The 25,706-nt window shown below is 44.0% G+C and overlaps 1 protein-coding gene across 4 annotated transcripts in view; it reads right to left on the bottom strand.

The window, feature by feature from the left end:
• Positions 1–25,706, bottom strand: part of LOC134339139 (synapse-associated protein 1-like) — a 40,204-nt gene that overhangs the window by 8,745 nt on the left and 5,753 nt on the right. For all 4 annotated transcript variants that reach the window (XM_063035491.1, XM_063035495.1, XM_063035494.1 and 1 more), the window contains exons 3-8: positions 20,821–20,887; positions 13,431–13,504; positions 11,420–11,559; positions 3,987–4,132; positions 3,721–3,773; positions 397–547 (exon numbers count right to left, since the gene is read on the bottom strand). In XM_063035491.1, coding sequence (XP_062891561.1) covers positions 397–547; positions 3,721–3,773; positions 3,987–4,132; positions 11,420–11,559; positions 13,431–13,504; positions 20,821–20,887 — 631 coding nt within the window. The remainder of the gene's footprint in view (positions 1–396; positions 548–3,720; positions 3,774–3,986; positions 4,133–11,419; positions 11,560–13,430; positions 13,505–20,820; positions 20,888–25,706) is intronic.

The following is a 25,706-nucleotide window of genomic DNA, read 5'->3' as shown; positions in this document are numbered from 1 at the left end:
ATCCGTGCTGTATCTCAATGAAATAAAAAAAATAAAAACTTAGCATGCGAACTCCGCATAGACAGCATCTGAGGTCTAGAATGACACGAGGTGGTTGGAGCTGTGAGCCACACTACTGTGCCCCTCGTAGGGCCGCATGGTGCCGTAGCGGTTAGCATAACTCCATAAACACATGGATTTCCTCCCACGTCCCAAAGACATACTGGTTAGGGTTAGTAAGTTGGTGGCAGGCGCTGTTGGCGCCGGAAGCATGGCGGCACTTGCGGGCTGCCCCCAGCCTTGGACTGCACAGGCCGTCGATGCAAATGACGTATTCCACTTTACGTTTCCATGCACTTTATGTGACAAGTACAGCTAAAACAAAACAGATGCGATATGTATTCTTGCTCTACGTACCGTTGTCAACAGGTGCTGGCTGACCACCACTCATGCCCAGTTGATCCATCTCCCTCAAGACGTCTTCTTGATTCAGCAACGATGTGCCGTACGCATCACTCACAAATTCATTAGCGGTTGGGCTTATTGAAAACTCTTCTGAAGGGTGGATCTATAAAGGAAAACAGGTTTATTTTCAGCGTGCGGATGGAACGTATAGAAAGGTATATGGGAAGTTTGGATTGGTACATGGATGGGAAGGGACTGGAGGCATAAGGTCCAGGAGAGAGGAGATCTTATAGAAACGTATAAAACTATGAAAGCGATAGATAAGATAGAGGCAGGAAAGTTGTTTCTACTGGTAGGTGGGACTAGAACCAGGGGACATAACCTCAGGGTTTGGGGGAGTAGATTTAGGATGGAGACGAAGAAGAACTACTTTTCCCAGAGAGTGGAGAACCTGCAGAATTCTCTGCCCAATGAGGCTACCTTGGTAAATATACTTAAGACAAGGTTGGATAGATTTTTGCATAGTAGGAGAATTAAAGGTTATGGGAAAAAGGCAGGTAGGTGGAGATGAGTCCATAGCCAGATCAGCCACGATCTTATTGAAAGGCAGAGCAGGCTCGACAGGCCAGATGGCTGACTCCTCCTCCTATTTCTTATGTATAGGTGCAGGTAGATGAGATTAGGTAGAAGATGGGGTTGGCATGGACTGTAGATGTACAGTGGAGAGTATCCTAACTGGTTGCATCAAGGTTTGATATGGGATGACGAATGCCCAGGAATGGAAAAGGCTACAGAAAGAGGTCGATGCAGCCCAGTCCATCACAGGCAAATCCCTCCCCACCATTTAGCACATCTACAAGGAGCACTGCCATTAGAAAGTAGCACCCACCATCCAGCCCATGCCCTCTTCTCACCTCTACACAAGCCTTAAGACCCACACCATCATGCTCAGGAACAATTATTACCCTACAACCATCTAGCATGGAAAACTCAACCACCACCACTCTCAACTGACTCTATAGCCTACAGAGCAACTTTCAAGGATTATTTACAACTCTTGATCGCAGTCTTATTTGTTACACCATTTGTCTTTTGCACATTGGTTGTTTGTCAGTCTTTATTTTATTTGTTTATTGAAGTACAGCACGGAATAGGACCTTCTGGTCCTTCAAGCTGCACTGCCCGAAACCCCCTATTTAACCCAGCCAAATCACGGGACAATTTACAATGACCAATTAATGCACAAGAGTTACTGCAGATGCTGGAAGTCCAGAGGAACACACACACCCAATGCTGGACGCACTCAGCAGGTCAGGAAGCATCTGCAGAGGGGAATAAACAGTCGACGTTACATCAGGAAAGGAAGGGGGGAAGACAACAGAATAAGAAGGTGGAAGGGGAAGGGCGATGAAACAGCAAGCTGAGAGGTGATAGATGAAACATTAAAAGGGCAGAAGAAGGAATCTGATAGGAAAGTAGAGTGGACCATGGGAGAATGGGAAGGAAGAGAGGCACCAGGGGGAGGTGATAGGCAGATGGGCAGAAGAGTAATGATGAGGCCTTCGTTCATCAGGGTCGACCATGGATGTTGAGTCCTAGATGTCTAGACATGCAAGCCAGGGCATTACAATATGGACAGCAAGCTGTGCCCATGTAGCAAGCTCCCCTCTCCACACATCTGATAAACCCAAAGGAACAGATACAGTTTGGCACCAGCAGCATCGCATTGAGTTGCCAGTCAGTGCTGAACTCAACGTAGGACTGCCTTAGGAATTCCAACTCCAGAATTTTCCCTCAGGGTTTACTCCTGAAGCTTTCCCCGTGAGTGGGTAGTGGGGGTTTGAGATCAGAGTTTTCCTTCTCCTAGATGAGCTGCCAGCCACAGCCTACGAGCCCCAGCTGTCAAAGCAACTAGTTTTAAGGCGCCAGTAACCCGCCTTTGCCACTTCGCCTGTTGGTAGAAACGGATCCACCAGGCTTCGTAACTAAGCCACACGTGAAGGCCAGGAGCTGGACTTGGTTGTCAGAGGCTATTTGAGTTGCACGCCATTGGGAGCATTTAATAGGTAGTGGGAGCTTACCTCCACTACTGCCCCCAACTATAACAACCTTAAGGAACCACAGGAGAGGTAAATTTGCCACGAACAATCACGATAATAGACCATGATTGCCCATGTCATACCACACGGCACATAATGATGATGATCACTAGTAAAACTAGTTATAACTGAATTTATAAATATTTCACAGCAAATGCCTTTCTTTGACAGGATGTGTATGGATAGCTGAATCCTATCCTTGCTGTCCAGTTGGGAAAAACTAATGACAGGAGCTGGGCTCAATCTTAACATGATGTGGGAACTCTGTGCAGAATCTTCTCTACAGCTGGATCAGATGTATTCATCTCTGGCAAATTTGGAATCAGAGTTGCAAGGCAGTATTGTTCAAATGACACATTTGCTTGGTTAACAGAATTTATTTATTTATTTGTTGATCGATTGTTTGAGATACAATGAGGTATAGGCCCTTCCAGCTGTACCACCCAGCAATCCCCCAATTTACTCCGAGCCTAATCAAAATTCAAAGTAAATTTATGCCAGCATATACAACCTCGAGATTCATTTTCCTGCAGGCATACTCAGCAAATCTATAGAATAGTATCTACAATGGGATCAATGAAAGACCAACCAGACTGCAGAAGACAACAAACTGTGCAAATGCAAATATAAATAAATAGCAATAAATAATGAGAACATGAGATAATGAGGTAAAGAGTCCTTAAAGTGAGATCATTGTTTGTGGGAACATTTCAGTGATGGGGCAAGTGAGTGTAGTTTTCCCCTTTTATTCAAGAGCCTGATGGTAGCAGCGAGAAGAGAGCATGACCTGTGTGGTGGGGATCTCTGATTATGGACTCTGCTTTCCTATGAAAGTGTTTCATGTAGATGTGCTCAATGATTGGGAGGGCTTTACCCGTGATGGACTGGGCTGAACCCACTAACTTTTGTAGGATTTTCCATTCAAAGGCATTAGTGTTTCTACAGCAAGCAGTGATCATGGGACAATTTACAACGACCAATTAACCTACTGACTGGTGCGTCTTTGGACCGTGGGGGGAAGCTGAAGGACTGGGAGGAAACCCACTCGGTCACGGGGGAATACGCAAACTTCTGACAGTCAGCAGTGGGAATTGAAGCGAGATTGCTGGTACAGTAAAGTGTTGTGTTTATCACTACACCCCAAATAAATTCATTATACCCTTTGATTTTTTCATGAAAATCGATTAAAACAAATTCTAAGATGCACAAGAAGGGTAGACAATCTCGTAAAACTTACCCCTACAGATTCCTCGGTTTTTCTCATTGGCCCTGGGGACGTCTTGGAAAGCACTGAATGTAAGAGAAACAAAGCAGATGTACAGTATATAACATGGACTGAAGTTTGAAGTATCTTAAAAGTGCAAATTGTTTAATTTATTTCTCATTCAAGGACAGACTGCAGTTGGTTTGTGTAAAGCAAGAGACTGTGAAATCTCACTCGCAATATTGAACCATGCAGAGAAAAGTCATCCATTTTGTTATACTGATTCAAAAATGGAGCACCTGTAGTGGGAAAGTTGCTTTCTAAATGATTTGGTTCCTCTCTGGAGCCTACAGGCTGCCCAGCAGCTAAAGACAAGAGCTGTGCTGATCGTTCAATGAGAGAGATTCGGTAAAAGTAGTTTCTCCAGAACTGCTCTTCCTTTATGCTGCAAAGAAAGAAATGGAGTTAGTTCAAAACATACGTCTAGTTATAGAAATAAAAATTCAGTTTGTATAATTTCATGATTTTCCAAACATACAGTACTGTGCAAAAGTCTTAGGCACATATATATAGTTATGGTGCCTTAAGACTTTTGCACAGCACTGTATTTGTTAACGTGGAGCGGAAGGTGAGTTTGTAAATCGGGCGAGAGCAAAAGATGCTGGGAACAGTGAGGGTGGAGCGCTGTGGGAGGGGTGTGGGTTAGGTGGTAGAGAAGGATGCCAGGGTGGGGTTGGCACGAATGCAGACACACCCAGCCCTGAGTCACCAGGGAAGGTCCTTTGATTCCAAACAATTGGTTTATTGATCATTACAGAATGTCTCTTTGGTGCTTCCTGCTCTCTCCGCTCTCCCTCCCCCTTTTCCCAACCAGAATACCCCTCTCCCTGACCCCTTCCCATTCTCAATCCACAGCAAAGAGCCATATCAGAATCAGGTTTTTCATCCAGTGGGTCAGTTTCGGTGCTGTACTTTCCTATGACTCTGCAAAATAAATCTCACAGTACTATATGATAACACATATGAATTTTGATAATAAATTTACTTTAAACTTTTTTCTTTAATAAAAATATTTTCCCCCTTCCAGTAACAGCCGGGAACTTATTTCTTCTCTGCCACACAAGATTGTATACTTCAGTATGTATATTCCCATCGACGTGTCACAGTCATAGAAAAGTACAGCACAGAAGCAGGCCCTTCAGCCCATCTAGTCCATGCCGAAGCATTTAAACTGCCTACTCCCATCGACCTGCACCAGAACCATAGCCCTCCCGTGTACCTATAAAAAACCTCTCTTAACCGTTGTACTCAAGCTTGCATGCACCACTTGCACTAGCAGCTCACTCCACACTTTCACCACCTCTGAGTGAAGAAGTTTCCCCTCATGCTCCCCTTAAACTTCTCACCTTTCACCCTTAAACCATGACCTCTAGTTATAGTCCCACCCAACCTCAGTGGAAAAAGCCTGCATGCACATACTCTATCAATACCCCTCATGACTTGGTATACCTCTATCGAATCTCCCCTCAGTCTTCTAAGTTGCAAGGAATAAAGTTCTAACCTATTCAATCTTTGCATGTAACTCAGGTCCTCCGGACCCAGCAACATCCTTGTAAATTTCCTCTGTACTCTTTCCTGTAGGTAGGTGACCAAAACTGCACACAATTTACAAAACACAATGCCTATATAAATGAGTAAGGACTCTGTCCATGACCGTGTTTGTTTGTTGTTTTGTTATTCCTTTTCATGTTTTGTAGTGCATCAGGCGGCATTTTTTTTGCCGTTTCCTGGTTTTTACGAGGCTCAATGCTCAAACCAGCACAGATGGAAAGCGTGCCGGATTCGATCCTGGGACCATTAGCCTCAAAGTCCAGTGCTGATGCCACTACACCACCGGCCAGCTGACTGAATTGTCTCACTGAAATGAACAACTTGCGAATCTAGGCCAAAGACTGTTGGCACATAAGGATTTATCCTGGCAAGTTTGCTGCATTTACCAATGACAATGCGAGAATACTCTTGCCAATGCTAAACAAAGCAACAGCTAATCTTAGTTATACAACAGAGATAAACAGATCTGAACTGCATATCTGGACCTTGAAAAATCTTAATTGGAGTACATATTTTCTTTAACAAAATTGATATAACAGAAGAAATGCCCAGGACAGGGTGCAAACCACGCCATAAAAAGACGGAGACAAGATCTTCATCCCATCCTGTTTTTTTAAACAGTGAACCTATCTTAGTCCTGAAAGGTTTCAGGCCAAAACACCTACTGTTTATTCCTGTCCATAGGTACTGCTTGACCTGCTGAGTTCCTCCAGCATTATGGATGTGTTGCTCTGGATTTCCAGCATCTACAGGATCTCATGTTTAGAACCCACCCTAGGCTATTTTATACACCCCACATTCTCATCAACACCTCCCTATCCCTCCCTATCTCAGGATGACACACTGGGATTACAATTTACATTAAAGTACTAATCCTTACACTTCTGGGATGAACCAGAAGCAGAGATGCTGGAGGGAATCCATCCAGTCACAGTGAGCGTGTGCAAACTTAACTCAAAATAGTGTGAAATATATCCAAAACTTTTGAGATTTTTTTTGCATTCAATTTTGTAATGTGACAAAAATGGAACCCGTATAATCCCATAGTACGTGTCCAGAGGCATGTACTGTCTTACTCATTGTTCATTGTGTAACTAAGGGAAGGTTGATATACTCAAACAACAGGAATTCTGCAGATGCTGGAAATTCCAGCAACGCACATCAAAGTTGTTGCTGGTGAACGCAGCAGGCCAGGCAGCATCTCTAGGAAGAGGTACAGTCAACGTTTCAGGCCGAGACCCTTCGTCAGGACTAACTGAAGGAAGAGTTAGTAAGAGATTTGAAAGTGGGAGTGGGAGGGGGAGATCCAAAATGTTAGGAGAAGACAGGAGAGGGAGGGATGGAGCCAAGAGCTGGACAGGTGATTGGCAAAGGGCTATAGGATTAGTGCGGAGGGAGTGGGGAGCACAGCGTTCCGAAGGAGTGAGGTTGGAATGGGAACAAGGTGCGGTGAAGTCGAGACGGTTGATGTCCCGTCGGCAGTTAGCGATAAAGAGATCCAGAGCAGGCAGAAGACCAGAGCGGGGTGTCCATGAAGAAGAGGAGGGTTGAAGATGGGAGAAGGGGTCATCGGTGGGGGTGGAAGAGTCCTTGCCGAAGAAGTAGGCTCAGAGACGGCGGAAGAAGAGTTCCGCATCATGGCGAACACGGAACTCGCTGAGGTGTGGGCGAAGGGGGACAAAGGTCAATCCCCTTTGCCAATCACCTGTCTGGCTCTTGGCTCCATCCCTTCCCCTCCTGTCTTCTCCTATCATTTTGGATCTCCCCCTCCCACTCCCACTTTCAAATCTCTTACTAACTCTTCCTTCAGTTAGTCCTGACAAAGGGTCTCGGCCTGAAATGTCGACTGTACCTCTTCTTAGAGACGCTGCCTGGCCTGCTGCGTTCACCAGCAACTTTGATGTGTGAAGGTTGATATACAGCTGGCCTTGAGAAGTGCAGCTGTACTGAAGCTGACCTCGCAAAACAGATAACAGCCAAAGCCCAGCCTGAAAACTTGTATAAAAAGATGGAACTTTCTAATTTGTAAATCAGAAGCAGCCTCCATCCATGAGTAGTGGAGGTGCTTCTTATCATTGTTATCAGTAAACACGTCTTTGAACCAAAACACTGTGTTTTGTTTTGGTGCCTTGTTATCAGACGTAGCAAAAGATACACGACAATAGAACTGGAGGCCAGGATTGGACCCAGGTCACTGAGATCACGAGGTTATTGTTCTAGTATTTGCAATGCATAAAAAGCTGGAGGATCTCAGCAGGTCACCCAGCATCTTTTTCATTTTAAAGATACAGCACAGTAATAGGCCCTACTGGCCCAAAAGCCAATGCTGGCCAATTACACCCATGTAACTAATTGTCAAATCAAATCAAGTTTCTTATCATTCAATCTTACATGAATACAACTGAAAGAAAATAGAGTTCCTCTGGGGCCAGGGTGCAAAACATTCAGAGCATATTCAAAATAGCAGGCAGAAAAAAAAGTCTCGCAAAAAAATAACTATATATAAATAAGGGAAGCAGGCCTGTGGCATCTTATATTATCAATGTCCAACAGGGGAGGCCAGCCCCCAACCGAGCACGGACACCACGCTACACCGTACAACTTCTAAACCGTACATCTTCGGACCATGGGAGGAAACCCACTCAGGCACTGTTACCATCAAAGTTGCTGGTGAACGCAGCAGGCCAGGCAGCATCTCTAGGAAGAGGTACAGTCGACGTTTCAGGCCCAGACCCTTCGTCAGGACTAACTGAAAGAAGAGCTAGTAAGGTCCTTCAGTTAGTCCTGACGAAGGGTCTCGGCCCGAAACGTCAACTGTACCTCTTCCTAGAGATGCTGCCTGGCCTGCTGCGTTCACCAGCAACTTTGATGTGTGTTGCTTGAAATTCCAGCATCTGCAGAATTCCTGGTGGTTACAGGCACTGTTAAGTTCTGTATATTTGGGCTACATAAGCATTTAGCTGGGATGCACACTTTCCCTGTTATGGGCAAGTGTATGATGATATGAAGGGGATTGAGGGTAAGAAAATGGCAGCGCTTGAGTACTGAATGTGTGTGAATGGAGAAAGTAAAGTTGTTAAAAAGAAAGAAAATCTTGTCTTTGTTGTTTAAGCATTAACAGTAACAGGGAGAATGTACAAACTCTTTACAGGAATTGTACCTTGGTCACTGGTGCTATAATAATATTATGCCAATCACTAACCACTACACTACCATGTCGCCGTATGGAAAACTATAAGACACAGGAGCAGAATTAGGCCATTCAGCCCATCGTGTCTGCTCTGCCATTCCATCATGGCTGATCCCAGATCCCACTCAACCCCATACACTGCCTTCTCTCCATAACACTTGATGGTCTGACCGATCAGGAAACGATCAACTTCTGCCTTAAATATACACACAGACTTGGCCTCCACCGCTGTCTGAGGCAGGGCATTCCACAGGTTTACTACTCTCTGGCTAAAAAAATTCCTCCTTACCTCTGTACTAAAGAGTCACCACTCAATTTTGAGGTTGGGCCCCTCTTGTTCGGGATACCCCCACCACAGGAAACATCCTCTCCAACCTATCTAGTCCTTTCAACATTTGGTAGGTTTCAATGAGATCCCCATACATTCTTCTAAATTCCAGTGAGTACAGGCCCAAAGCTGCCAAACGCTCCTCATATGTTAACAGCCTCATCCTTGTGAACCTCCTCTGGACTTTCTCCAATGACAACACATCCTTTCTGAGACATGGGGCCCAAAACTGTTGACAATACTCCCAAGTACGGCCTAACTAGAGTCTTATAAAGGCTTAGCATTATCTCCTTGAAACCTACTATTCTATTCCCCTTGAAATAAATGCCAACATTGCAATTGCCTTCTTTACTACAGATCCGACCTGTAAATTAACCTTCTGGGAATCTTGCACGAGGACCCCTAAGTCCCTTTGCACCTCTGGTGTTTGAACGAAATGGATAATCGACATCTCAGGTCATGATCCTTCCTCCTGCTTTTCCGTGTTGCTGCCTATTGTCTCATCTGTGGCCCTGTATCTGCAGTTGTAACTAGCTTGAGCCCTGTGTCACCCAGCACAAGAAATTGTTGCTGCTGACTTAGAGAGAGTGATTAAGAGTGGCTATTCATGCCTGGAGCAAATGCAAGCAGGAGACACAAATAGCAATAGATGTGGATGAAAGCCTTTGATAAGGAGCCGCACACGCGGCTGCTGAATAAGAGAAGAGTGCATGGTATCACAGGAAAAATAATAGCAGAGATAGAAACAACATACATAAAAATTGCTGGTGAACGCAGCAGGCCAGGCAGCATCTCTAGGAAGAGGTACAGTCGACGTTTCGGGCCGAGACCCTTCGTCAGGACTAACTGAAAGAAGAGCTTGCAAGAGATTAGAAAGTGGGAGGGGGAGATCCGAAATGATAGGAGAAGACAGGAGGGGGAGGGATGGAGCTAAGAGCTGAAAAGTCCCATTCCCATTCTGATATGTCTATCCACAGCCTCCTCTACTGTCAAGATGAAGCCACACTCAGGTTGGTGGAACAACACCTTATATTCCGTCTGGGTAGCCTCCAACCTGATGGCATGAACACTGACCTCTAATTTCCATTAATGCCCCACCTCCCCTTTGTACCCCATCCATTATTTATTTATTTTTCCTCTCTCCTTTTTCTCCCTCTGTCCCTCTCACTATAACTCCTTGCCCATCCTCTGGGCTTCCCCTCCCCCACCCTTCTTTCTCCCTAGGCCTCCTGTCCCATCATCCTCTCATATCTCTTTTGCCAATCAATTTTCCAGCTCTTAGCTCCATCTCTCCCCCTCCTGTCTTCTCCTATCATTTCGGATCTCCCTCTCCCACTCCCACTTTCAAATCTCTTAACTATCTCTTCTTTCAGTTAGTCCTGACGAAGGGTCTTGGCCTGAAACGTCGACTGTACCTCTTCTTCCTATAGATTCTGCCTGGAGTACTGCGTTCACCAGCAATTTTGATGCGTGTTGCTTGAAATTCCAGCATCTGCAGATTTCCTCGTGTTAGCATAGAGAGAAGATTGGCTGACTGGCAGGAGGCAAAGAGTGGGAATAAAGGGGGTCTTATCTGCTTGGATGCCAGTGACTAGTGGTGTTCCTCAGGGGTCAGTATGGGGACCGCTTCCTTTCATGTTATGGGTTAGTGATTTAGATGACAAAGTTGACAGCACTTTGGCCAAGTTTACAGATAACACAAAGATAAGTGGAAGCGCAGGCAGTGTTGAAGAAGCAGGGAGGACTTGGACAGATTAGAAGAAAGGGCAAAAAAGAGGGACATGGAATACAATGTAAGGAACTGTATAGTCATGCACTTTTGTAGAATAAATAAAGATGTAGCTATTTTCTAAACGGGGTGCAAAGTCAGAAATCAGAGATGCAAAGGGAATTGGGAGTCCTAGTGCAGGTTTCCCTAAAGGTTAACTTCCAAGTTGAGTTGGTGGTAAGAAAGACAAATGCAATGTTATCATTCATTTCAAATGGACTAGAATATAAAAGCAAGCATGTAATGCTGAGGCTTTACAAGGTACTGGTCAGACTGCACTTGGGAAATGGTGAACCTTATCTACAAAAGGATATTCTGGCATTGGCGAAAGGGTCCAGGGGAAATTCATGAGAATGATCCTGGCAATGAAAGGGTTAGTGTACGAGCAGCATTTGATGGCTCTGGACCTGTACTCACTGGGGTTTAGAAGAATGAGGGGAGGGATCTTACTGAAACCTATGGAATATTTAACGGCCTAAATAGTGTGGATGTAGAAAGGATGTTTCCTTATGTGGGGGAATCTCGAACCATGGGGAACTACCTCAGAATAGAAGAATGTCCCTTTAGAACAGAGATGAGGAGGAATTTCTTCAGCCAGTGGGTGGTGAATCAATGGAATTCATTGCCACAGACGGCTGTGGAAGCCAAGTAATTGGGCATATTTAAAGCGGAGGTTGGTAGGTTCCAGATTAGTAAGGACGTCGAAGGTTATGGAGAGAAGGAAGGAGAATGGGGTTGAAAGGGATAATGATGGAACAGAGGCTGAATGGTCTAATTCTGCTCCTTTGTCTTGTGGTCTACGATAGGGAAAGCGCAAACATTTCTGTTCACTTACAGTTTAGGGACAAGCTCAAAACGCATTTTGCTCAGCAGCTCGTCCTCCCGGAGCATCACCATGGCAACAGGCGCCACGGCGTTGAAATCAAAATTAAATCGTACGCCTACGGGAGGGTCCTGCAGAAAGTTCCGGCGATCCTAGGAAAGCAAAGGAAGCACTCAGTTTCTTACAAGCCCAGAATCTTCTTGGTTAAGTAGATAATTTACCACTCTGGGAGCTTGGCAATAGTGAGTCTGGAATAAGTATTAAGGAAAAATTTACAAAAATTAACTGCCTTTTCTTACCCAATCACACCTAGCCTATCCACACATACACACCACATAATGTATAGGTCAATGAAAGAGTTTAAATAGCTATTGGCTTTCGTCCATCGGATTAGATTAATCATTTTCATCATGTGCCACGTCATATGACAAGGGTGATCGTGGTCTCATGATCATGATGGTACTTGGCAAATTCTTCTACAGAAGTCCTTTGCCTTTGCCTTCTTTTAGGCAGCGTCTTTACAAGATGAGTGATCCCAGATATTATCAATACTTTTCAGAGATTGTCTGCCCAGGGTCAGTGGTCACATAACCAGGACTTGTGATGTGCACCAGCTGCTCGTACGACCATCCACCACCTGCTCCCGTGGTCACATGACCCAGATCGGTGGGAGGGGGTGGGCTGAGCAGGTGCTACACCTTGCCCACAGGTGACCCGCAGGTTAGTGGAAGGAAGGAGCACCTTCCACCTCCTTAGGTAGAGACGCATCTCCGTCCCGCCGCCCAGAAGATTAGATTAGCTATTTTTGTCACATGTACATCAAAACATTTAGTGATATACGTTCTTTTGCATTGAAGACCACACGGTCCGAAATGTGGTGTGGGCAACCCACAAGTGTTGCCACGCTTCCAGCGCCAACACAGAATTCTCATGACTTACTAAGGCTAACTTGTACGTCTTTGGCAGGTGCGAGGAAACTGGAATTCCCAGAGGAAATCCATGTAGTTATGGGCAGAACGCACAAATTCCTTACCGATAGTGGCGGGAATTGAAACTGGATGACAGCTGGCCTTGTAAAGCATTACGCTAACCCCTACTCTACTATGCCACCAATATCAGTTAACTTAGTTTAATGAACTTCAAGAGCAAAATACCTGAAATGCTGGAGATCTGAACTAAAAGCAAATAATTCTGCCTGACGAAGGGTCTCGGCCTGAAACGTCGACTGCACCTCTTCCTACAGATGCTGCCTGGCCTGCTGCGTTCACCAGCAACTTCGATGTGTGTTGTTAATTCTGGAAGTATTCAGCTCTTGTACCTTCTATCCAATGGGGTGGGGAATTTGTGGGTTGAGGTGCCTGTCCCATTTTGTTCATTTCTTTGTGCGGGAAGAGGGATTTGGGCGTTGATGTGCCTGTTCAGTTTTGTTCGTCTGTGTGAACAGGGAAGAGGCATTTGGGGGTCGACGTGCCTGTTCCGTTTTGCATTTTTTGTGCGGGGAGGGGGGATTTGGAGGTCGACGTGCCTGTTCTGTTTCATTCATTTTTTTGTGCGGGGAGGGGGTATTTTGGGGTTGATGATCTTGCCACCTCTCTTTTCTTTTCTTGGCTTCATGGCTACCCAACAGAATTGAAGAATTACAGAGTTGTATACTTTGACAGTAAATGAACCTTTGAATGCCAGCGACATAATGGGCAAGAAATAAGATAGTATCTACTATGCAAGGTATGGTACGTGTCATAAGGAACAGAAGCAGGCAAAAGTTATTTAGCTTCTTGTAGCTGCTTCATCATTCAAGACGACCATGGCCTGTGCCATTGCTACTTTCCTGTGCTAATCCCACATCGTTCAATTCTCTTCAGGCTGCTTCTATGGAAATGAATATACAGTCAATGTCTTGGGCCAAGATCCTTCTTCAGGACCCACTTCCAGCATCTGTAGATTTTGTTGTGTTTACGTTCTTAATACATAGAAATCTATCAATGTGTCTGAAGTATACCCAGAGAATATCCCTGGTACTTACTGTGGACAGAGAGAGAACTTGCTTCTTCACAGTTTCCTCTTCATTATATCCAGCCCATGGTGGAAGGGCTGATCCTGGAAATAAAATCATTAGTAATTAGTACACAGCTTTATACCTTTTCATCTGATTTTTACTGGTTCACTTAGTAACACAAGAGATTCTGTAGATGCTGGAAATCTTGAGCAACACACACAAAATCCTATTAATCCTGGGCCTGTTACTATTAACCATAAAATAACCCAATGACATTTATCACGCAACCCATTTAAAAGGAGTAGCCATTTTGCTAAAATGATACATGGATGTCTTATTGAACTGCTTCCCAATTCTAGCTGTTCTGCCTTTCAGGTAATTAATTTATGTTTTTTTCTATGTGATTAGGCATATTCGGCTTTTATTTTGAAATGAGCAGTTTCAGATCTGTATTAGATTACATTAGAAATTGGAAAAAGGAGAGCATATTGGCTGGTAGAAGGCCAAAGACTTATGTTAGGAGTGAAAGAAGTTTCTATCTAAAGCCATCCTTTTGTTTCCCCAGCAGAACACTGCTTGCGAGTTGATGTTATATTGTTTAGAAGTTAATCTAAAGGTATCAATGAGATTTTGCTGAAATAGAAGCAACACACACGACACGCTGGAGGAACTCAGCAGGCCAGGCAGGACCTATGGAAAAAGAGTACAGTCAATGTACTCTTTTCACCCTTCAGCAGGACTGGAGAAAAAACGCTGAGGTGTACAGGTGGGGGGAGGGGAGACAGAAACACAAGGTCATAGGTGAAACCTTAAGTGGGTGGGATGAAGTAAAGATCTGGGCAAAGATTCGTGAATGAAGGCCATGGAAGAAAGAAAAGAGGGGAAAGGAGCACTAGAGGAAGGCAATGGGCGGACAAGGAGATAAGGTAAGAGAGGGAAAAGGCAATGGGAAATGGTGAAGGAGAGGTGGGGGGAGGGCATTACCCGAAGTTCGAGAAATCGATGTTCATGCCATCAGGTTGGAGGCTACTCAAACAGAAGTTCCTCCAATCTAAGTGTGGCTCCACCACGGCAGTGGAGGAGGCCACGGGTAGCCATATCGGAATGGGAATGGGAAGTGGAATTAAAATGGATGGCTACTGGGAAATCCCGCATTTTCTGGCCGACAGAGCGCAGGTGCTTGGTGAAGTAGTCTCCCAATCTACATCAGGTCTCACTGATATACAAGAAGCCACACCGGGAGCACTGGGAGTACATGATCCCAAGAGACACACAGAAGTGTCGCCTCACCTGGAAGGACTGTTTAGGGCACTGAATGGTAGTGAGGGAGGAGGTGTAGCAATTATTCCGCTTGCAAGGATAAGTGCTAGGAGGGAGATCAGTGGGGAGGGACAAATGGACAAAAGAGTCGCGTGGGGGCAATCCCTGCGGAAAGCAGAAAGTGGGAGGGAGGGAAAGATGTGCTTGGTGGTGGAATCCCGTTGGAGATGGTGGAAGTTTTGGAGAATTATATGCTGGACGCAGAGGCTGGTGGGATGGTAGGTGAGGACAAGAGGAACCCTGTCCCTGGTAGCGTGGTGGGAGGATGGGGTATGAGCAAATGTGCAAGAAGTGGAAGAGATGCAGCTGAGGGCAGCGTTGATGGTGGAGGAAGGGAAGCCCCTTTCTTTGAAAAAGGAGAACATCTTCTTCGTTCTAGAGTGAAAAGCCTCATCCCGAGTGCAGAAGCGGTGGAGACGGAGAAATTGAGAGAAGGGGATGGCGTTTTAACAAGTAACAGGGTGGGAAGCTGTATAGTCCGGGTAGCTGTGAGAGTCCATGAGTTTATAACAGACATCAGTGGATAAGCATAGAGACAGTGAGATCAAGTAAGGGGAGTGTGGTGTCGGAAATGGACCAGGTAAATTTGAGGGCAGGTTGGAAGTTGGAGGCAAAGTGGATGAAGTTGACGAGTTTAGCATGGGTGCAGGAAGTAGCACCAATGTAGTCATTGATGTAGCGTGGGAAAGTGTGGGACGGTCACCAGTGTAGGCTTGGAACGTACTGTTCCATGTAGCCGACAAACAGGTGGGCATAGCTGGGACCCATGCTAGTACCCATGGCTACACCTTTTGTTTGAAGGAAGTGGGAGGACCCAAAGGAGAAATCATTTAGAGTGAGGACAAGTTCTGCTAGGTGGAGGAGAGTGTGGTGGAGGGGAACTGGTGAGATCTGGTGTCAAGAAAGAGGCCTTACTGGTGGGGGTAGAAGTGTATAGGGACTGGACATCCATAGTAAAAATAAGATGATGGGGGCTAAGGAACTTGAAATCATTGAAATGATCCAGAGCATGTGAAGTGTCTTGGATGTGAATAGGAAGGGACTGAACTAGGAGGGATAAAACAGAGTTGAGGTATGCAGATATGAGTTCAGTGGGGCAGGAACAAGCTGGCTTGTGGATCTTGGGTAGGAGGGAGAAATGGGAGGTGCGGGGTGCGGGAACTATGAGGTTGGTGGCGGTGGATGGGAGATCCCCAGAGACAATAAGGTTGTTGATAATGAAATAGAATAAGGTTGGTGAGGCTGAAATAGAATGTTATTTTTGAGTCTATTAGACACTGACCTAGATGCTAATGGTTTACACATATTATTTACCTGTAACTACTTGTCAGAATCTTATAATCTTATAATGGAGAAAAGTTAACTAAATTCTTACTTATCTGTGAATATTTACTTGTGCGAATAGAACAATGCAGTAATTACACTGTATTTTCTTGTTTTTCAATCACTATGTCTCGCCATTGAGTCTGCAATAAACACAAGGAGCCTGGAGGCTACACTCCGACTCTCATGTCAGTTGACTGACTGTCTAGTTGATGTTACGGCACCTCAGCGAGGGCAGTATACTAGCTAATATTTATTTGTTGCTTAATATGACTCAGTGTGGTCTGAGACCTCACTGTATGTAAAATGGCTGTCAGAGTTCATCCCATGTCAATAGTGAATAACAAATATTTACACACACGACAGGTTTAAAACATTAGTAAATAAACATAAGAGTTGATAAATCACCTCCGTTGCTTGAGTCAGATGGTTATAGGATTAACTGCTTGAGGTGAGATGAGCACAACAGCCTAATCTATTGTCCATGTACTGAAGCACTGAGAAATCCGGTGCTCTCCAGAGGATGAGATATAGTTATTTATTGAGGTACAACACGGAATAGGCCCTTTGAGCCACGCCACACAGCAACCCCCAATTTAATCCTAGCCTAATCAGGGAACGATTTACAATTACCAATTAACCTATCAACCAGTACATCTTTGGATTGTGGGAGTAAACTGGAGCAGCTGCAAGAAACTCACAGTCATGGGGAGAACATACGAACTCCTTTACAGGCAGCAGCAGGAACTGAACCAAGGTTTGCCTGTACTGTAAAGCATTGTGCTAACCCCTGTGCTACCGCACCACCCTATTTTAAACCAAGGCCATCTACTGCAAGGATAATAAAAATGTCAAAGGAAAGCAGAGGTGATATCTCTGTGACCCGGCCAATAGTTCCCCTTCAACAGACATCACTAAAACAATAATAATTCTCGCATAATAGTTTTGACAGAAATGCAATCACAAATTGATTTGCCAACGTTACTACCAAACTACTTCTAACATTTTAATTTCTTCAGTAGCATAAAATAGCTCCATAAATCCAAATTCCCTCACGCCTTCAAATTCTTCAGACTTGCTAAAATAAAGTGTAGGATTCTTGTTTCTAAGCTTGCAAGTATCCAAACACACAAAAACTCTCAAAAAGAAATGAAGATTCAGTTTGACTTCCCATTCTGACATGACTGTCTGACCTTGGCCTCCTCCACTGCCATGATGAGGTGTGGATGAAAATTTCAAATATAGGGTTAAAAGATCAGTGTGTTGCTAAAATGATCTTGTGGACATCCTGAATCTTCTTTTAATTAAGTTGCAAATCTACATGACTAAGATTATGGTGCTAGGCACTAATACTTAGAGAAATAAGATAGCTGCATAAACAAGATAAGCACAGTTAAAGATGTCACAAATTATGAAGAGACTCTATGACCGTCAAGCCTTTGACATCTAAAGGGTGGGGGGAGGTGCTGGTTTTTCTCACTTGTCCACTACTGAGTGTAAACATAAGCTGATTTCCTTGTAATTCAGAGTTCCATACGTGGACTCTCCATGATACCATGCTAAATTAAAAGATTTGCCACATTAAGCCTAGTATCCAGCTTTATTTTAAAAATTCTCTGATGAGGCCAATCTCAGGTTGAAGAGCAACACCTCATATTCCTTCTATAGACGTCGATTACCTCTATTCCGATTACGATTTCCAGTAATTTCTCTCAACTCCCTCCTCCTCTCTTTTTCCATTCCCCATTTTGGTTACCCTGTCACTTCTTTCTTCACCTGCCCATCACCCCCCTCTGGTTTCCCTCCTCCATAGTCCATTGTCCACTTATATCATAGAAACATAGAAAATAGGTGCAGGAGTAGGTCATTCCGCCCTTCGAGCCTGCACCGTCATTTATTATGATCATGGTTGATCATCCAACTCAGAACCCCGCCCCAGCCTTCCCTCCATACCCCCTGACCCCCGTAGCCACAAGGGCCATATCTAAATCCCTCTTAAATATAGCTAATGAACTGGCCTCAACTGTTTCCTGTGGCAGAGAATTCCACAGATTCACCACTCTCTGTGTGAAGAAGTTTTTCCTAATCTCGGTCCTAAAAGGCTTCCCCTCTATCCTCAAACTGTGGCCCCTCGTTCTGGACTTCCCCAACATCGGGAACAATCTTCCTGCATCTAGCCTGTCCAATCCCTTTAGGATCTTATACGTTTCAATCAGATCCCCCCTCAATCTTCTAAATTCCAACGAGTACAAGCCCAGTTCATCCAGTCTTTCTTCATATGAAAGTCCTGCCATCCCAGGAATCAATCTGGTGAACCTTCTTTGTACTCCCTCTATGGGAAAGATGTCTTTCCTTAGATTAGGGGACCAAAACTGTACACAATACTCCAGGTGTGGTCTCACCAAGGCCTTGTACAACTGCAGTAGTACCTCCCTGCTCCTGTACTCGAATCCTCTTGCTATAAATGCCAGCATACCATTCGCCTTTTTCACCGCCTGCTTTACCTGCATGCCCACTTTCAATGACTGGTGTATAATGACACCCAGGTCTCGTTGCACCTCCCCTTTTCCTAATCGGCCACCATTCAGATAATAATCTGTTTTCCTATTTTTGCCACCAAAGTGGATAACTTCACATTTATCCACATTAAATTGCATCTGCCATGAATTTGCCCACTCACCCAACCTATCCAAGTCACCCTGCATCCTCTTAGCATCCTCCTCACAGCTAACACTGCCGCCCAGCTTCGTGTCATCCGCAAACTTGGAGATGCTGCATTTAATTCCCTCATCCAAGTCATTAATATATATTGTAAACAACTGGGGTCCCAGCACTGAGCCTTGCGGTACCCCACTAGTCACCGCCTGCCATTCTGAAAAGGTCCCATTTATTCCCACTCTTTGCTTCCTGTCTGCTAACCAATTCTCCACCCACACCATTACCTTACCCCCAATACCGTGTGCTTTAAGTTTGCACACTAATCTCCTGTGTGGGACCTTGTCAAAAGCCTTTTGAAAATCCAAATATACCACATCCACTGGTTCTCCCCTATCCACTCTACTAGTTACATCCTCAAAAATTTCTATGAGATTCGTCAGACATGATTTTCCTTTCACAAATCCATGCTGACTTCGTCCGATCATTTCACCGCTTTCCAAATGTGCTGTTATCACATCCTTGATAACTGACTCCAGCAGTTTCCCCACCACCGACGTTAGGCTAACCGGTCTATAATTCCCCGGTTTCTCTCTCCCTCCTTTTTTAAAAAGTGGAGTTACATTAGCCACCCTCCAATCTTCAGGAACTAGTCCAGAATCTAACGAGTTTTCAAAAATTATCACTAATGCATCCACTATTTCTTGGGCTACTTCCTTAAGCACTCTGGGATGCAGACCATCTGGCCCTGGGGATTTATCTGCCTTCAATCCCTTCAATTTACCTAACACCACTTCCCTACTAACATGTATTTCGCTCAGTTCCTCCATCTCACTGGACCCTCTGTCCCCTACTATTTCTGGAAGATTATTTATGTCCTCCTTAGTGAAGACAGAACCAAAGTAATTATTCAATTGGTCTGCCATGTCCTTGCTCCCCATAATCAATTCACCTGTTTCTGTCTGCAGGGGACCTACATTTACCTTTACCAGTCTTTTCCTTTTTACATATCTATAAAAGCTTTTACAGTCCGTTTTTATGTTCCCTGCCAGTTTTCTCTCATAATCTTTTTTCCCCTTCCTAATTAAGCCCTTTATCCTCCTCTGCTGAACTCTGAATTTCTCCCAGTCCTCAGGTGAGCCAGTTTCTCTGCTAATTTGTATGCTTCTTCTTTGGAATTGATACTATCCCTAATTTCTCTTGTCACTGTTCTTTCCAATCAGATTCCTTCTTCTTCAGCCCTTTACCTCTTCCACCTATCACCTCCCAGCTTCATCATCCCACTCCCCCAGCCAACCACCTAGCTTCTCCCTCATCTGGTCTCACCTATCACCTACCAGCTTGTACTCCTGCCCTTCCCCCACCTTCTTATTCTGGCTTCTGTCCCCTTCCTTTCCAGTCCTGAAGGGTCTTGGCTCAAAACACAGTTTACTTCCCTCCATAGAAGTTACCTGACTTCTGAGTTCCTCCAGCATGTTATGCGTGCCTTGTTCAAAAATTTCCAGCACAATCTTTCCTGTTTATGAAACTTATATAACAAAGGACATAAATGAGACCACTCTCAAAATAATACTCTCCATTTAAATTTGAGAAACAGATGGAATATTAGCTTTTTTCTGATTCTGAAACTGTAACAAAGCCAAAATTAGAAGGGATGTCACTGACTGAAGCGAAATGGGAGATTGAAACATCGGGACAGCAGGCGGTATGTGCAGCAATTGGAAAGTCTCTCCCTCGCTAGTGAGAGCGAGAGCCTGTCTGAGATGTCAAAATGATGGGATGGACAGTAGTTTTTGATGGACTCTAGATCACAGTCTCTATGGGGCTTTGCTATTGCTTGCATGGGGGGTGATGGGGGGGGTGTTGATGCATTTGCTGGGGCAGGGGGGAGGGGGAAGGGGCGGTTTGACGTTTTTGTTGCTGCTTGTGAGTTGGGGGGGTCTTTGGGGTTCCATTGTTTTCTGTCATTCATTCTTTAGGTTTTATTTTCTGTTTTGTGGATGTCTGCGAAGGGCAAGAATTTCAGGTTGTATACTGTACACATTCTCTGATATTAAATTGAACCATTGGTTAGAATTATACTCAAAAGCAGACATGAATGTTATGTTAAATTAAGTACCTGATTTCTTTGATTTTTGCTCTTTCATAAATTTTTCTTGCTCCTTATTGAAGTTTCCAATGATTGTCTGCAAGTAGCAAAGAAATGAGAAGTATTAAACTCATTAAAATAACCTGACCTTCAAGAACCAAACGTATTATGATCGTAATTGAATTATAAATGGATTTGACCAATAATATTATGGTGTTTATTGTTCCACTGACAAATTTTAAAGCCACTCATCTGGTAGGGAGTAATGTCTGCCCATCATATTGTCTCATCCAAATTAAAACAGTAATGTACACACATCTTCAGACATCTACTAAGGCTCCCAATGCATGGAGCCTGCAGTTGGATATTTCAACCTCGAAGGCGGCAACTTACACTGGACAACAAAGATTTTGCTTACTGAATATTGTTGGTGCATCTTATTGATTTTGAGTGGATGACCATGAAATTTCTCTATCATGCACCATTTTTTGGGAATTGTCTATATTAGTGATTTCAATTCATAATTCAAGTCAGAATAACTTTTGCCAAGATTAAGAAAGCCATTTGTATTGGTCCACAAATCAAATATCAGAGCCTCTAGTGGACCTGGAGAACATCTCATAGAAGGCATTCAAGGATGTTGTTGAAAATTTTCTTGGCAACTACAGAACACCAAACTATGTGCAGCTGGTTGGCAACATGCTTCAAGCATACAAAACCATGAAGTTCAACATGTCACAAACTATTTATTTTCTGCATTCCCATTTAGACTTCTACCCTGCCAATCTTGGTGCTGTCATTGACGAAAGATTTCACCAGGACACTGCAGTCATGGAGAAAAGGTATCATGGGAATTGGAATCCATTAATGCTGGCTGATTATTATTGGACACCTAAGTGGGAAGCCTCAGATATTGAGTATAAAATCATCAGCAAAACATTTTTAGCTGAGTTGAACCAGTGCAAAGCATCAGAACCATTATGCAATCAAGCACATTCTATTCAATAAAAGTTAATTGCTTGCTTCTCCAAATTCCACCCATGATAAAGGTAGTCTGAAATTATATCTGTATTCAGCTTCAAGTGGACGATCATAAACAAAAAAAAACTCTGAGGAAGCAACACTTACAAAAAAATTTGTTGTCCAGTGTAATGTTACAGTAGTTATTACTATCCAGACAAAGTTTAAAGCTACTCAACAGGTGGGGAGTCATGCCTGTCCATCACACTGTTCCATTCACATTAAGGCACCACCTAATCTGACACCTACTGAGGATCCCAATGCATGGGGCCTGCAGTGGGATATTTCAATCTAGAAGGCGGCAACTTATTAGCAAATCTAACGATATTTGAAGTTCAGATTTTGGGAGGTCCAAAAGAAGCCAGCCCTTGATGGCTGAACCAGTTTAGGTAATGGAGTGGGCAGAAGATGCTGCCATTAGACGATAGACAACAGGAAGAAGGTACTCGCTCCACAAGGTTTAGGAACAGTTACTACCCCTCAACCATCAAAAAAACCAATCTCAGGGTTGTATATAGTGACATAGATGTAATTTGAAAATAAAATTTACTTTGAACTTTGAGAAGAGGATGGAATAATGCTGATCTTATTGAAAGAGCTGCTGCTGAGAGATAGAGAGAGAGAGAATTTCTCTCCACTTACACACTCATCTACCTGCAACGCGCCCTATGAAAACCAACCCAACAGCTCAGTTGGGTAAAGCACTGAGTGATGAAAGAAATAGTGAGCCATTAAGACAGGCTCAGGTTCAGTGACTCATTTGTACTGAGTTAATTTGTCATTCTTAAACAAACAAGAACTTCAAACCGAAAAAAAAAAGACTCGGCAAGGGTTTCTCTAATGGCCATCCAGTCCAGCATATTCATTGATCAGTACATATCCAAAATACCAATACCAGAGAATTACCACATTACACACGCTGTTGCTGTCATTGTTCCTTGTGGCACAACGCTATTACAGCACGGGGCATTGGGGTTCGGATATAAATTCCAATGTCCGAACGACCTCTCCCTGGAACGTGTGGGTGCTCTGGTTTCCTCTCACAGTCTAAAGACATATCGGTTGGTCATTGTAAATTGTCCCGTGATTAGGCTACGGTTAAATTGGGGGGGGGGGGGGCCGTGCTGTACCTCAATAACTAAATAGCTAATACCCTGCTGCCACCGAGGTCTCGTCTCTAGGACAACAAGCTGTTTACATACGTTGCACACTACACATGCATTTTAACTATATTTTATTCCCGTCACTGACTGTAAAGAATTTGTATGTTCTCCCCGTGACTGTGTGGGTTTCCTCTGGGCAACCTGGTTTCTCGCCCACAATCTAAAGGAATACTGGATGTCATTGTAAATTCCCCGGTCGTTAGGCGAGGGTCAAATCGGGAGTTGCTGGGCGGCGTGGCTCAAAGGGCCAGAAAGGCCTATTCCGCACTGTATCGCAATAAAGAACTTATTTGTGGTTATACTTTGTTTTATATGCTGTGTGTGATAGATGTCTTACATCGAACATACAAAACTACAGCACATTACAGGCCCTCCGGCCCAGAATGTTGTACCGAATATGTAACCTACTCTAGAAGCTGCCTAGAATTTCCCTACCACATAGCCCTCTATTTTTCTAAGCTCCATGTACGTATCTAAGAGTCTCGTCAGAGACCCTATTGTATCTGTCTCCACCACCATTGCCAGCAGTATATTCCACGCACCCACCACTCTCTGTGTGAAAAGCTTACCCCTGACCTTAAAACTATGCCCCTCGTGTTAGCCACTTCAGCCTCTGGCTACCCAGATGATCGATGCCTCTCATCATCTTATACATCTCTATCAGGTCACCTCTCATCCTCCGTTGCTCCAAGGAGAATTGGAGTGGCCTGTGGTCGGGAGGTGAATTGTTTAATTTGGTTGTATACATACAGCCAGATGACAACAATTTTGAACCTGAATGTTGGGAAAATAGTTTCTACGACACACAGGCAGAAACAATTGAAAACCCCAATCCAACGTGAATAATGTCAATTACCAATTAGGTTTCCAATGATCTGAGCATTTTTTTTTACTATAAAAACACATTAATGACTATTCATAAATGCATCAAGTGTTGCAGCTGTTTGAAGTCAAAGTTCAAAATAAATTTATTATCAAATTATGCATATGTTCCTATATAGTACCTTGAGATTCATTTTCTTGCGGGCATTTTCAGAACAATAAAGATATACCATGCCTCTCAAAAAGTCCAACCCTACATCGCTGTCGTGAGAGGAGGAAACAGGTAAGACTGGCCAACAGGGTTCTAGTGAAGCTGTACAGGCTAATCCCCTGTCCAGTGGACTCAATGGATTGCAGAAGCATTGATGAACTCCAACCATACCATCAACTTCAGAGGATGATGGGAGACAGGAGGTCATCAATGGCCTATGCTAAGGGTCCAAGTAAATAATAGAACAATAGAATTTATGGAAGTCTATATACATAAAGACTGACAAACAATGAGCAAAGAAGACAAATCGCACAAATAAAAAAAAATACTGAGGAAGTAAGTTTTAAATAGGCCTTGAAAGTTTGTGAAATCAGTTCAGGGAGTGAAGGAATCCTCGCCGGTTCAGGACCCTGATGGCTGAGGGGCAATAACTGTTCCTGAACCTGGTGGCTTGGAACCCAAGGCTCCTGAACCTCCTGCCCGATGGCAGTAGCCTGGATGGTGGGGATTAGCTGCAAGAAACGCTGTAACAGATCTGTTGCTTGTGTCAATTCAGCAAAATTAACACACCATGAAAGGGGCATGATAAAAGGAGTTTAAAATTGCCGTGTCCATCACCAAGGACTGCCATCGCCCAAGTCATACCTTGTTCTCATTGCTACCATTAGGAATCCAAGACCATAACTCCTTCAAATTGGCTACACAGGTCAATAAGATGGTTAAGAAGGCTTTTGGAACATTGGTCAAGGCATTGAGTTCAAAGGTCAGGAGGTTACGATGCAACTTTATAAAACTCTGGTTCGGCCTCATTTGGAGTATTGTGTACAGTTCTGGTCACCCCACGATAGGAAAAGATGTGGAGGCTTTGGAGAGGGTGCAGAAGAGGTTCATTAGGATACTGCCTGGTTTAGAGGGTACGTGGTATCACGAGAGGCTAAATACACTTGGGTTGTTTTCTCTGGAGTGCCGGAGATCTGATATAGGTTTGTAAGATGATGACAGGCATAGAGTAGACAAGGAGTATCTGTTTCCCAGGGTTGAGATGTCTAATGCCAGAGGGCAGGCATTGGAAGTGAGAGGCAGTCGGTTCAAGGGGGATGTGAGGGGGAAGTTTTTTTCTCAGAGAGTCATGGATGCCGGGTAAGTGCTGCTTGGAATGGTGGTAGGAGCAAATACATTAGAGGCTTTTAAGAGGTGTTTGGATAGGCACATGGAGGGAAGGAAGATGGAGAGATATGGACATGGTGTAGGTAGGAGGGATTCGTATTTGGGTGGTTTTGATTTGCTGTCTGGTACAATATTGTGGGCCGAATGGCCTGTCCCTGTGCTGTGCTGTACTGTTGTTCTACAAAGGAGGTACAGAAGCCTGAAGGCACACACTCAATGATCCAGGAACAGCTTCTTCCCCTCTGCCATCTGATTTCTGAATAGACAATGAACCCATGAACACTGCCTCGCTACTTTTTATTTCTATTTTTGAACAACTTATTAACATATATTCTTACTGTAATTCACATTTTCTCTATTATTATTCTCTATTCCTCTTATATTTATTGCATTGTACTGCTTCCACAAAGACAACAAAAATTTCATGACATATGCTGATTCTGATGATTTTAAGGTGACAGGTGGAAAGTATAGGGGATGGGTGTCGGAGGTAGATTTTTTACAGAGAGTGGAAGGTGCATGGAAGGTGCTGC

The sequence above is a fragment of the Mobula hypostoma genome, chromosome 28 (assembly GCF_963921235.1).
Source record: "Mobula hypostoma chromosome 28, sMobHyp1.1, whole genome shotgun sequence".
NCBI lineage: Eukaryota > Metazoa > Chordata > Chondrichthyes > Myliobatiformes > Myliobatidae > Mobula > Mobula hypostoma.
This window is presented reverse-complemented; position numbering and strand designations above follow the sequence as displayed.